Source organism: Myotis brandtii, unplaced genomic scaffold, assembly GCF_000412655.1.
Source record: "Myotis brandtii unplaced genomic scaffold, ASM41265v1 scaffold115, whole genome shotgun sequence".
Taxonomy (NCBI): Eukaryota; Metazoa; Chordata; class Mammalia; order Chiroptera; family Vespertilionidae; genus Myotis; species Myotis brandtii.
In genome coordinates, this window is record NW_005353967.1 from 13,174,046 (window position 1) to 13,187,840 (window position 13,795).

The window sequence follows — 13,795 nt, forward strand, 5'->3', positions numbered from 1 at the left end:
AGCCAGTCCGATGCAATAGCATAAGAGTCTTTATTCGAGCTAGCTCGGCTCCCCCACCTTGCCGACGCAGCGACAGGAAGCAGAGAGAGAGAGAACTCTGTGTGGAGAGGGGTTTTATAGGGGGTTGGAGTAAGGGGAGGAGAAAGGGCTGTGGCCTTGCCGATTGGCCAGGCGCAAGTCGGTGTCTTGTTCCTGGGTGTGGCTAGCAGAGGCTTAGACTTCCGGGAAGAAGCTCCTTGCCAAGCACATGGCCAAGGTAAGATGGAGCACTTACCCTGGGGCAAGATGGAGGGTGTAGCCCTCATCCTTTCAGGCACTATGCTCACCATGTTGATTTATAGTATTCAATGAATCACTAGTATACTAATAATTATTCCCATTTAACAGATTAAGAAACTGGGGTTCAAATTAATTAACATGCCCAAGATTACACACAATAAGTGACAAAACCAGGACTAAAACCAAGGTCTCTTTGGCTTTAAACCTGTGCTTTTAATAATTTCTCTACTACTGATGAAACAGGTATACTCCACATTAAGGAACCCATAAATGTTTTTATGCTTTGCTTAATTTTTTTAGCTGCAGTGTCTTAGCCAGCATTTGTTATGGCTTTGCCCATAGAGCTTTAGACGTTTAAACGCTCAGGGTATTAACCATTATAGGCAAAACGTATGAGTGTGCTTATAAGGTTCTTTTAAGAAAAGTATTGGGATTTGTTGGATTCTTGCTCACCAGAATGTACATTTTTTTATTTGAAGTAATGAGGTTGTTTCAGACAAAAATCAGGTTTTGATTCAGCAACAGAGATTAGACAAACATCTTGACTTAATATTGATCCACACTTTGCATATACACACTCTCTTCCACATATTTGTATTAGATTTTAAAAGGTAAGGGGCAGTTTTTCATGTACTTCCAAGCTGCTTTCATCAGTAATGAAATACTTGGCTTGGGCAGTCTCTGGAGTCCCAGAATTTCAGCTTAAACTTTCCATTCGTCCCTGCCAGGCACTAAGTCTAAAATATCTTTTTTTATGGAGACCGCCTCCAAAAGGTGTGGCTGTGTGCTGGTTTCATCTTGCACTTTGTAGCGGTGTTGGCACCATGCAGTGCGAGGAATGCCACTGTCTCCCACAATGCCCACCATGTTGATTTATAGTATTCATTGAATCACTATTATACTAATAATTATTCCCATTTTACAGATTAAGAAACTGGGGTTCAAATTAATTAACATGCCCAAGATTACACACAATAAGTGACAAAACCAGGACTAAAACCAAGGTCTCTTTGGCTTTAAACCTGTGCTTTTAATAATTTCTCTACTACTGATGAAACAGGTATACTCCACATTAAGGAACCCATAAATGTTTTTATGCTTCGCTTAATTTTTTTAGCTGCAGTGTCTTAGCCAGCATTTGTTATGGCTTTGCCCATAGAGCTTTAGACGTTTAAACGCTCAGGGTATTAACCATTATAGGCATAACGTATGAGTGTGCTTATAAGGTTTATTTAAGAAAAGTATTGGGATTTGTTGGATTCTTGCTCACCAGAATGTACATTTTTTTATTTGAAGTAATGAGGTTGTTTCAGACAAAAATCAGGTTTTGATTCAGCAACAGAGATTAGACAAACATCTTGACTTAATATTGATCCACACTTTGCATATACACACTCTCTTCCACGTATTTGTATTAGATTTTAAAAGGTAAGGGGCAGTTTTTCATGTACTTCCAAGCTGCTTTCATCAGTAATGAAATACTTGGCTTGGGCAGTCTCTGGAGTCCCAGAATTTCAGCTTAAACTTTCCATTCGTCCCTGCCAGGCACTAAGTCTAAAATATCTTTTTTTATGGAGACCGCCTCCAAAAGGTGTGGCTGTGTGCTGGTTTCATCTTGCACTTTGTAGCGGTGTTGGCACCATGCAGTGCGAGGAATGCCACTGTCTCCCACACACTGCCAGTGCCCAAGGACTGTTCAGGCCTGTCCATGTTAGTGGTTTGGGACGGGCCTGAGTTTGGAGAGAAGGCTCTCTTCTGTCTACGTGATTGGCTGTCACCAGGGCAAAGGGGGGAAAATAGAGCTAGTGGAAAATGCAGAACCTGATGTGTCATCAAAAATTCTTTCTCTAGTTTGGGGCACCCAGTTCAGTGCTGAAGACCGATCCCTCTTTTCTTAGGAAGCAATACGTCTTGGCGTCTCCTCTTTTAGACCCTACTGCTGTTCGTTTTTTTTTTACTTCTTTCTCCTTACGTAATACTGATTTCTTCTGATGAAAAAAACGATTCAGCTAAGAATCTGCGTTCGCCAGACTTGCCACCCAGACTTATTACACTGGCTACCACAGGATTCACAGCTAAAAAGCATTCCTCATTCAGGTATAAAAATCTTTCTGGAAGATGAAATCTAATGAGAATTTATGTGCAAACTTTATGAGGAACATGCTAATTTCTGTTTTGTTTGATAGCCACCATAGGTGATCTATATTTTTTTAGGTACATTACATTTTGGTTTATTGAACTGTATGATGTAGGGCTTATCAACGACTTTTGAAAGAACAACTTACCAAATTTGGTAATTCCTAGTAGTTGTCATTTCCTGTTGGAATTTTTTAAAATGAGATCTCATGGAAAAGTAGATATCGACCTTGGGTATTTAATATAATTAAAGGAATCATTGATTTTAGGATTGTTGAAATAATGAGTATTTTTGCTTTAGAATGCTTTTTAGACTTTTGATGTTAGTGGATCCTTTTGCCTGAAGTAAAATATGTGAACTTTAAATGTTACTGGGTAGGACTTCCATATTCCCTGTTTAAATATTTTAAAGGGGAAATGGATTGAATCACAGATATTGTACTAGAGAATAGGAAATCCTTGCATTGTTACTTTTAAAAATCGTCTCCTTGTAAGTTTACCTTTTGAAACTCCCATTGTAAAACCTTGATCAGCTGTGATGATTCATACATTTAGGTAATAAAGCTGTTTTCAATATTAAAAATTCAGTAGGAAATTCAGTGTATTTTCTGTACTTCCTACCACATACATACATCTAATTTCTTTCTTTTTGCAGTATTTTGGTGTGTACTCTGAGAAAAGTTCCAGATACCTGATAGTTATCACAACGCATTTTAGAAACTTCGTATAACACTTGTGGGAGTGAAACAAATGATATTTTATAACTCAGGATACTTAAACTAAACTACCGTTTTTTGGTGTTTTGTTTTTTTGGCCGAGGAAACATTGAAAGAACTGGGGAAAGAAGGATTTGCCTTTTTTTTTTTTTCTCCTTCAAGCTAAAGTGAAGAAATAGAAAGATAGCCAACTCAGTAATATAACAGCTGTTGGGTATATATTTCAACTCACAATTAGGTGAAATCTTTAACATTTAATTTAACTTTCATATTTGCCTGCAGAAATGATTGTTTTGATAAGATTCTGAAAGGAGATAAAAAGTAATTCCATTTTCAGTTGCCAACTTCAAAGATTTGCTTTTTAATTTAAAAAACATAATGCTTGTGTAATTTATGAGAGAAGAGAAGGTGGAATTGGGCATGTTAAGTGGATGAGTGTTGGATGGATATGTGGGTTCGTGGATTTACGATTTAACTGTTAGCTTTCTGCATCTTGGCATGTGCTAAGACCTGTAAGTTTGAGAGGGCTAAGAAGAGAACGACAGTGAATCCTAATTAATAACATTTCTGCACATCATTTCTCTACCTTTATGTTTTCCTTGCTGATAAGATGATATTTCATTTTGTTCAGTGAAGGCATTTACGGGGGAGGATATTTTTGTGAGCTGGTAATCCTTATATAGTTAATTTGAGGAAATTAAATGGTGTGCTCTTTCATTTTATAGTATTTCTTTTTATAAAGTTTTAAGTTAAAAAAGTCTATTTGAGACTTTCAAGGCATTTGTATTTTAAGTGCGTTTTAGGTATGCTCACATTTTAACATTTAGAGCAGTGGTTCTCAACCCTCTGGCCCTTTATATACAGTTCCTCATGTTGTGACCCAACCATAAAATTATTTTTATTGCTACTTCATAACTGTAATGTTGCTACTGTTGTGAATCGTAATGTAAATATCTGATATGCAGGATGGTCTTAGGTGACCCCTGTGAAAGGGTTGTTCGACCGCCAAAGGGGTCGCGACCCACGGGTTGAGAACCGCTGATTTAGAGACTTGGGGATGGTATTGCTGGATTTTTTCAGGGAGTCACCCACATGACCTTGCTTATCATAATAGCACATCCTAAAACTTATTACTAATCCAAAAAAGATCACTAACTCCATCCTGGATATTCCAATTCCAGAGCCCTGTGGTGGTACTCTGATTTCCTAGTAAAGTCTCAAGTGGCCCATAGGCCCAGGCAGGTAAAGGAAACACAGGAGAGGTAAAGTTCCCACTCAACTGTCTGCATAGTGACTGTCTGGAAAGTCAGTGGCATATCTGTCCTGCCTTCAGGAAGTCAAAAAGGGGTTTCAGTGATGTTACCGTAGCACACAGTCACCCAGCGATCACCTTTGCATGCCCAGAGTTCAGATGTGCATCAGCCCTATGTCTAGGCACCCTGTCTTCAGGGATGACTTTATAATGGGGGTCCCTATAGCACAAAGCCAACTCTGGAATCTGTCATCTGCTAGGACTGTGCTTTCCAATACTGGGGTCACTAGCCACATACAGCTATTTTAAGTCAATACAAATGAAAATTTCAGTTTCTCAGCCCCAGCAGCTGCGTTTCAAGTGCTCAGTAGCTACTTGTGGCTAGTCACTGCTTTATTGAATAGCACAGCTATTAGGACATTTTCATCATCACAGAAAGTTCCACTAGACCAGCGGTCACCAACCGGTGGTCCATTGAGGTCCGAAAGGTTGACGACCGCTGCACTAGACAGTGCTGCTGAGGATTTTCTCCCATAATTTAGCTCTTCTTTTGTCCTAGGTCCGTGGTCGGCAAACTGCGGCTCGCGAGCCACATGCAGGTCTTTGGCCCCTTGAGTGTGGCTCTTCCTAAGCCTTAGGAGTACCCTAATTAAGTTAATAACAATGTACCTACCTATATAGTTTAAGTTTAAAAAATTTGGCTCTCAAAAGAAATTTCAATTGTTGTACTGTTGATATTTGGCTCTGTTGACTAATGAGTTTGCCGACCACTGTCCTAGGTGATTGCAATGGCTAATAGAGATGGGTGGCAAGATCAGGTGTTGTCTATCACAGGACATGCTGCAATCTAAAAGGGCCTTAGACATAATTCTCTGAGGTCAGAATTTGTTAACACAATTTTATTTATTTTTGTATCGTAAATCTGTTGTTGCCTTATATAGACTCATAGTATTAGAAAGAGGATGGCTCATTAGAAATTTGCTTAACATGATATGTGGCTTATAATAATTACACACCTAAGATTTCACTGAAACAAAATTGTAAATATTTAGTCTATCTTATATTATATAAACTATTCCTAGATTGAAGTACACAGTGATGAACCTTAAGTGTCTAAAAAGTTATTAATCGATAGCCAATAAGCAGGTTGCACATATAGATGTTTTCATAAAGACTATTATTTTACCTATATTTTGCAGTTTGAGAAATTTAGCTCCCTCTTCTGGTTTATTATGAGAAAAAATTTTATTTAAAATGTTTCATATGATTGTGGAGTGAGAATACAGTTATCAGTGTAATGTTGAAGGACATCTGTGTCATCCAATTCGATTTTTTCTTTTGAATCATTATAATCAGTAAAACATGTAAATAGAGCATGGAAAAGTGGGTTCATGAAAGTGTCACATTTCTTAAGATATTAAGTGACCAAAACAGTGTAAGCAGATAAAGGCTTCCATGCAGGTGCAGGGGGACTTAACCTGAGTGCCAAGTGGCCAGTGATTGTGTCTATTGGCTTCCAAATCTGATATTGGCCTACCCCTGACATTTTTGGGGCTTTGGACAAGAATACAAAAGGAAACCCATGTACCCCTGTGTCTGAATATTTTAAAGTTGTGAATTACATTAAGAAACGGATAAAATCTGTTCTGTCCTCCTGCCTGTACAGTTATTTATTCATAATGACCAGGAGGCCACATTTCAGGGGCCTTGCACATCCAAACTCCATTCCATCTGAGCCCAAGGGGAGGGAAGCCTACCCTGGGGAGGATGGACCTAGGGAAGAGGCCAGGAGAAGCCTCCAGGGCAAGGAATTTGGGGATTCCAGATGAGTATTCTGAGTGTGTCCTAGGAGAAAAGGCCGTGTGTCTTGGCCCCCAAACTCACAACAATGTGGGAAGAGGCACAGCTGGAGGCTTGAGTTTACTACTGTCAAACAGAACTAAATTATTTTGTAATTAAATTTTCTTCATTGTTGCTTGATGTATTTCATTGCCCCAAATTAAATATAATCATAGGATTTTGTTTATTTGCAGCTTTGACCCTTCCGGATCTTGCAGAACAGTTTGCCCCTCCTGACATCGCTCCACCTCTTCTTATCAAGCTAGTAGAAGCCATTGAAAAGAAAGGTAATCTGACGGGTAGAGGGAATCAGCTAACTTGTTATATCCCTGTTTCATGGGTGTTACAACTTACGTTTGACTCTTGGGCATTCATCAAATCCTGTGCTAGACACCCAAGCGATGTGTTGCTGTGTACTGGGGACATAATCTTGGTGCGATTTCTTGCTCCATATTAACATGTAGTTACTCTATGGAAACTATTAAATTCTCCATAATTTAAAAAATATAATTAACTTGCTCCTTGGTGGACAGAAAATTTTGCCAAAGTTATTGACATGCCAGATAGGATTAATAGTAGGAGTTGACTTCCAAGAATATTTGGTACACATCTAGAATAGATATTGGATGGAAACTGGAATGTCTTTCTGGCAGCAGGCTCACAGGTTCTCCAGAGAGCTGTGTTTCGCATGCTCACTCTGTTTTGTGTCCTAGGTCTGGAATGTTCAACTCTGTACAGAGCACAGAGCTCCAGCAACCCAGCAGAATTACGACAGCTTCTTGATTGTGGTGAGTGGCATGGAGCTACGGATACAGATGGCAAAGACAGTGCTTTACCTTTCTGTTTTGGGTAAAGCACAAAACACTTGAACTTAACCATGCTACCTTCTAAGTTTGAAGGGAGCCCAGAAATCAAGCATAGTTCCCTCTGCCCTATTATGGTAACAGTGCAGACCTTTGATGTTTGTCTCCTGTGTTGGGGTGTGTGTGCACGCCTGCCGGTAGACATGTTGGCCATCATCACAGCCACGAGCCTCTGGAGTTGCAGAGGAGAGAAACAGCCTCTTGGGATTTCTCTGGCTCTGCATATCTACCATCTTTCTCTGACCCTGCAGTTGGCTACATCTAACTCATCTGGGTCAGTTTAAAAAATACTTATCTGGCTGTGTCATTTAACAAATGTCTTTTCTGACCTTTTCCTTTTCCATCTCTTTTTCCTTTCCTTTTCTCTTTCCTATTCCCTTTCCTTTCTTTCTGTCTTGCTTCCTTCCTTCCTTTCTTGTTTGCTTACTTTTTCATGCCATACTTACATTAAGTAACATCATGATATTGTTATATTCCATGGTGTACTAGTAAACCAACTCTGAAAGAGGAAAAAAGCCCTGGTTGGTTGCACTTGCCCATTTCTGTGGTGTAAATATTCTTACCATGCTCAGTTTCCAACTCTCCTGTTATCACTGAACTCCAGCTTGGGCAGAATTGAGCACAGTTACAGTGGCCCTTGTGAGTGGGGACAACCCAGCTCCTGCACACCAATTAATGACATCAATTAATTCAACCAAGTAGTGGTTCTGTTATTTGCCCCTTCCTTCTTTTGCCAGACAGAATAAAACTGTACAAATGTGAATAAATTTATTTGCCATCACTTTTATATCAACTTCTATATCAACTCTCAGATCCTTCATTTCTTTCCAACACTTTTCTTTTGTAGAAAAATAATTTTCCTCTTCACATTATTTAATTGATGGATATTTGAACAAAAAAAGAGTAAACCCGTTTTAGAAGAAGCTGTTTCAGACATGTGCAAAGAATGCCCACATGATAGTTAGCAAATGAAAATTTGAAGTGTGAGGCAGCTTCAAAATATTTAGAAAAGATGTTTCAGGGGAAAAAGGAGATTAGATCTTTATCAGTAAATAGTTTCACTTGAAATGCATCACCTGAATGTTTGAAACTTAAAAAAAAATTTTTTCTTAACTTTTTTTTTTGTGTCTTTGGGCATGGAAATCAGTCTTACACTGTGCAGTGCATGTTCTCTTTACTGCTGTGTCTCCTGTCTTGCCCACAGAGTAGGTCATTAGAAGTTGAAAAGCATAAAACTCTAGGTGAGAGACCTGTTTTTCTTTATTTTTAACAGCTTTACTAGGGTGTTAAGGAAACTCTGAATTTTGTCCTGAGCCAGTTGAAATAGTGATACATGTTTTGGTCAGAAAATCGGTCAAGTTGAACATGTTAAAAGTCACAGGAAATGTTTAGACATCAGAGACCAATGCAATGGGAGTTATTTGAGAAATAGTGGTTGAGTTTTTAAATGTAACCAAACACAAATGATGCAGTTTAGTTTAAAAAAAAAAAAACCCTCACACCACTCTTTGAGGTGGAATAAATAACCAAAATGCACGTCAACAATATATTTTGACAGATTTCCTTCCCCTTTTGAGATCAAAACACACACATAGAACACTGGTTTCATTTGGCATTTGGATCCTGTGCTATAAAAGTGAATTTTGTGGCAAAAAAAAAAAAAGATAAGCAATATATAAATTTAGGAGTTGATCCTTCAGGGCTGTTTCCAGCTTGAGGATTTTTCAATTCATAAAAATATTGTATTCTGGAAGAAGCTCAGAGATAAGTCACTTACACTGAACAGAAACATACCTTTTAACCAACGCTGTGAATTGCCAGTGTCTGGAAAGGACAGACTGGAAGACTACAGCTCACTTTTATTACCAACTACTAAGTTCTCTTAGTTCACCCACATTTTAACCTTGCGATTTAAGCATCAGTTATTGCTGATGGAAAGCTCTAACTTGCACCCAAATTGTTCTGACTCCAAAAGTCCTTATACTTTTGCTCCTACTATATTGCCCTAAAATGAATTATTTTGTTCTTGTCTTATGTGAACTTTTTCCTGACTATTTTGGTTTTCCTTAACCTGAATCAGGCTTTTTCTTTAAAAGTTCTCATCAAAACAATTTTTGTTAACTAGGCTTACTGTGATCATCATTTCACAATATATACAAATACAAATCATTTTGTTGTGCACCTAAAACTAATATCTCAATTTTTTAAAAGTCAGGCCTTCTAAACCTCAGTACTGTAATTGACATTTTAGGATAAACAATTGTATGATGTCCTATGTAAGATAGAATGGTTAGCAGCATCCCTGGCCTCTACCCACTAGATGCCCTCATCCTCCAGTTTTGACAAAAAAATGTCTCCAGACATTGCCAGATCCCTGGTGGGAGTGCAGTGGGGCAGCAAAACTGGGAGCTGCTAATAAAGAGGTCAGTTGAGGAGGGGATGCCATTCCAGTTGGAGGAGGGCTGAAGCGGTGGCGAGTTTACTGGTTATCTGCTTGAATAGAACTCAGTGAAAAGTGAGGTGGGAGAGAGTGTGAACTCCTCCAACCCAGATCTAAAGATTGTACAGCTCTTACCTAGCTAGCTTTGAAAGTCAAGGATGGCTCTTGGAAGAGCTTTTAATGCAAAAAAGGAGACATAGGACAGAGGTCAGAAACTCCAAGAAACTTTAGAAGTTACATTAAAAAAATAAGTGGAACATACGATGTCATGAATTTTAGTGGAATTTGACATAAGGTGAGCTGATGCAAGGATTTGCCAGAGACTTAAAATAAGGCTATTTCATTCAAAGACGGTTAAGGCTCTTTGGGATATACCTCAGGTGTTAGAATAATGTTCATTTACCAAAGCCCTACTCTAAGAACTTTTTATTTAATTTAGTCCACAAACATTGAACAGGCACATTCTATGTACTGATCTGGGCACTGGGAGAGGCAAGAGGAGCAGGTAAGAGCCATAGCCCGTGCCCTTGTACTCTCAGTCCAGCAGGGAGACAGGCATTAGCATCCTGTCTGGGACGTGTCATGGTGGAGATGTGGCTCATCAACATTGCTCTGGCAGAGAAGACAGCAGGAACCCTGCCTGATGGAGGGACATGTGGAATATTTAGTGTCTAAATGTTTATACCACATCACCCAATGGTTTCTCACATTTTTTAGGATGAACAAATTAAGTAATAATTAATTTGCTGGCAAAGAGACTTAGTAAATGAAGCATATGGGGCGGAGTGTGAGAGGGTAGGCAGCAGCTTGCCCAATAGTCAGTGGCTACGGAATGTTCCCATAGTGATTCACACACAATTTTTCTTGACAGTCCACTAGTAAGTCGTTGCAGTACTTTCGAGGTGGGTGGATCCTTTATCCAAAGACCTAGTCTCGCCTTTCCCACGCTTGGGACATATCTAATGTGATGTCTCTCGTTAGTTCTTTGTAGGACATTTAAGTGATTTAACGCTTTGACTCTCTGCCTTTTTAAGTTTAATAATTCTTTTAGTCAAACTAACCTGCCAGTGTTTTCCATGAGATGAACTTTTCAAGCTTTATGATGTATGATTATCTTTCATAAAATCTGCCTACTTAGTTGGGCAAGTTTGGATTATGATAAGGATGTGTCCAGGGAACTGTTGTAGCTTCAGGCTCACCCTGGAGTGATTTATATCATCACACTTGGTTCACGGAATCCAGAATACCACCCTCTACTCGTGCTCAAACATCTTCTTGCTCATCCTCTTCAGGCTCCAGCCTCATCCAGTCAGTCCCACGTTACGTTAGTTCTGGATAATGTCTCACACATTTCTAGCTGTAGTAGAATTCAAATGACCAAAAGTATTATTTTTACTTCCAACAGCTCTGCTTTCCAACTTATTTTTAACACCACAATTAATAAAGCAGTTTAAAGATACAGTGTAGCATTTTGCACATCAGCTCACCTTTTCTCCATTGAGTCTCCAGATAATTTTCTTCAAGTTACCCTTCATGTCACAAGTGCATCTTTCACCAGCAGCCAAACGCCCCTTGTTTCTGGATGGCCATTCCTGCCCCAGAACCCCTTCTTTCTCCTGAGCACTGTGCCGGTTTCTCTCTCAAGCACTCCGAGTGGCTTTGATTCGCATCACCCCATTCTGGAATCACCTGACCTCTTTTCCAGCTGAAGGATTTGCTGGACAGATACGCTCGTCTTACTGTTCTTCTGAGATAGTTCAGAGCCCACTGGTTAGATCAGTAATCCCCAGATCACAATACCCTGTCAGAATTAGGGGGACATGGGTTAAAGATGCTCAGGTTATTTTTATGGGTATTCTTGAGATTGCTAAAATTCTATAATATCTTGCTGTCTCAATCAGTCACTCTGTTGGGTTACACTTAGATTAATTCTGAGATGCAGGACTTAGCAACTCAAATTTTAGGAAGTCTAAGAATTCTACATTTTCCTGTTGAGGTTTTAGGAAGCATTTACTATATGATTAGACATCCCTAGGCAAAACCCCTCTCAATCAGGGCAAAACCAACCTCCGGAAATGTTTTTGGGGACTACATTAGTTTGTTAGAGCTGCCATAAGCAAAATTCCACAGACCGGATTACTTAAAAAATAGAAGCCTGTTTTTTCACAGTTCCTGAGGCTGGAAGTCCCAGATGAAGGCAGGTTTGGTTTTTCTGAGACCCCTCTCTGGTTTACAGATGGCCACCTTCTTGCTGTGTCCTCACATGGCGCTTCCTCTATGCGTGCACCTCTGGTGTCTTTGTGTGTGTCTAAAGTTCCTCTTCCTATAAAGACACCAGTTAGACTGGATTAGGGCCCACCCTAATGGCCTCATTTTAACTTAAAACCTCTTTAAAGGCCTTATCTCCAAATATAGTCACATTCTGAGATAGGGGAGTTAGGGCTTCAGCATATGAATGAAGGGACACAACAATTTTTTATTGCCCCAAAGTCTGGGAGTGTGCTCCTGGCATCATGGCCAAGGGCCATCATGCTAAGTGCTCACTGTGTTGGAGATAGACTGACACAAAGAAAAATTGTTTAAAATGCCAGGGGCAACCCCTGTGAGAAACTCTTATTAGTCCTTACTGCTTCCTTTCATATGTCACATTTAAGTCAGACATTCAGAAAATTGGCCCAACCATTGTATAAAATGTCTGAATTTTTTTTTTTAATGTTTTTATCATAGATGCTGCCTCCGTGGACTTGGAAACAGTTGATGTTCAAGTTTTAGCAGACGCTTTCAAACGCTATCTCTCAGACCTACCGAATCCTGTCATTCCAGTAGCTGTTTACAATGAAATGATTTCTTTAGCCCAAGGTTTGTTTTCTCTTGGAGAACCTCATTGAACATGTATTGAGATGTGGATATGCTTGTATAGTGTGCCTATGAAGAGATGATTTTTTTTTTTTATTGCTTAAAGTATTACAAAGGGTATTACATATGTGTCCTTTTTTTTCTTCCCCGCCCTTGACAATCCTCTGGCCCCCCCTACTCCCCAGTGTCTTATGTCCATTGGTTATCCTCCCCCTTCCCCCGACCCTTGTCCCTACATCACCACCCTACCCCCACTCCCATTAGTACCACTTCCTTCCATTAACATCCAATAGAAGACCCAGCTCCTCGTTTGCTTAGGAAAACTGTCCACATGTTGAAGTGGCTAATTGTTCACCTTGATCAGTATTAACAGAGTTCACTGCATCAGTGAAGGCCACCGTGTTCCAGGTACCATCACTGGGTCCAGGGAACCGGGACTAGGCCCCAGTGGCTGGGGATGTTCTTACCATTGTCTTCAAGTGGCCATTAAAAAAGTGTCGAGGGAAGAGGACTCAGTTTTAGGAGCTAATGCTCAGTTAAAGTGCTTTGGGGACAGGAAATTGTGGTTTGTAACCTTCAAAGTTAAAACCTGTGATACTTATCTGATGCTCCTCCAAATTAGCCAATCACACTTGCAGCTGCTCAATAGAGGGCAGATTTCTGCCAGCACACCCTGAACCTTTTGTGGTTTTTTTTTTTTTTTAACACCAAAAACTTCTTACATTTCCATTTGACTTGAGATTTCTACTTTCTCACAATGTCTTTTCTAATGAGAAGGACAAATGGACTGTCTGCTGCTTCTGATGACTTTGTTTTAAATGGCTCCTTCTTCCATAGCCAGAAGGACAGGAATTTTTTAGGTGCTTATTCACTGGTACCTAGAAATATCTTTTATTCTTTTCTCTCCTTTTGTTGTTGTTGTTTTTAACTTGTAGAAGTACAAAGCTCCGAAGACTATCTCCAGCTGTTGAAGAAGCTCATTAGATCACCTAACATACCTCATCAGTATTGGCTTACGCTTCAGTATTTGCTCAAACATTTCTTCAAGCTCTCCCAAAGCTCCAGCAAGAACCTCTTGACTGCAGGAGTGCTCTCGGAACTTTTCAGCCCTCTGCTTTTCAGATTCCCTGCAGCCAGGTGAGTGAAAGAAGAGAAACATGCGTTTGGGGATGACGAGGGTAGTCCTAGGTTGATTCGACTTCACACTTACTCTAAAGATATTGGTTCCCAGACCCATGTGCACACTTACATTGGAATGTGTATAAATGAAGATGAGTCTGTTGTGTAGGGAGAAGGTTTCTAATGGAACTCTCTTTTTTTCTGTAGCTCTGAGAATGCTGAACCCCTCCGAAAAGTTATAGAAATTTTAATCTCAACGGAATGGAGCGAGCGACAGCCAGCACCAGGTAGTGCC

General features: G+C 39.7%; 1 protein-coding gene across 1 annotated transcript in view; it reads left to right on the forward strand.

Annotated features, from left to right (window-relative positions):
• Positions 1-13,795, forward strand: part of PIK3R1 (phosphoinositide-3-kinase, regulatory subunit 1 (alpha)) — an 80,900-nt gene that overhangs the window by 46,499 nt on the left and 20,606 nt on the right. The window contains exons 2-6 of the mRNA XM_005857970.2: positions 6,417-6,509; positions 6,936-7,010; positions 12,253-12,384; positions 13,317-13,518; positions 13,708-13,787. Coding sequence (XP_005858032.1) covers positions 6,417-6,509; positions 6,936-7,010; positions 12,253-12,384; positions 13,317-13,518; positions 13,708-13,787 — 582 coding nt within the window. The remainder of the gene's footprint in view (positions 1-6,416; positions 6,510-6,935; positions 7,011-12,252; positions 12,385-13,316; positions 13,519-13,707; positions 13,788-13,795) is intronic.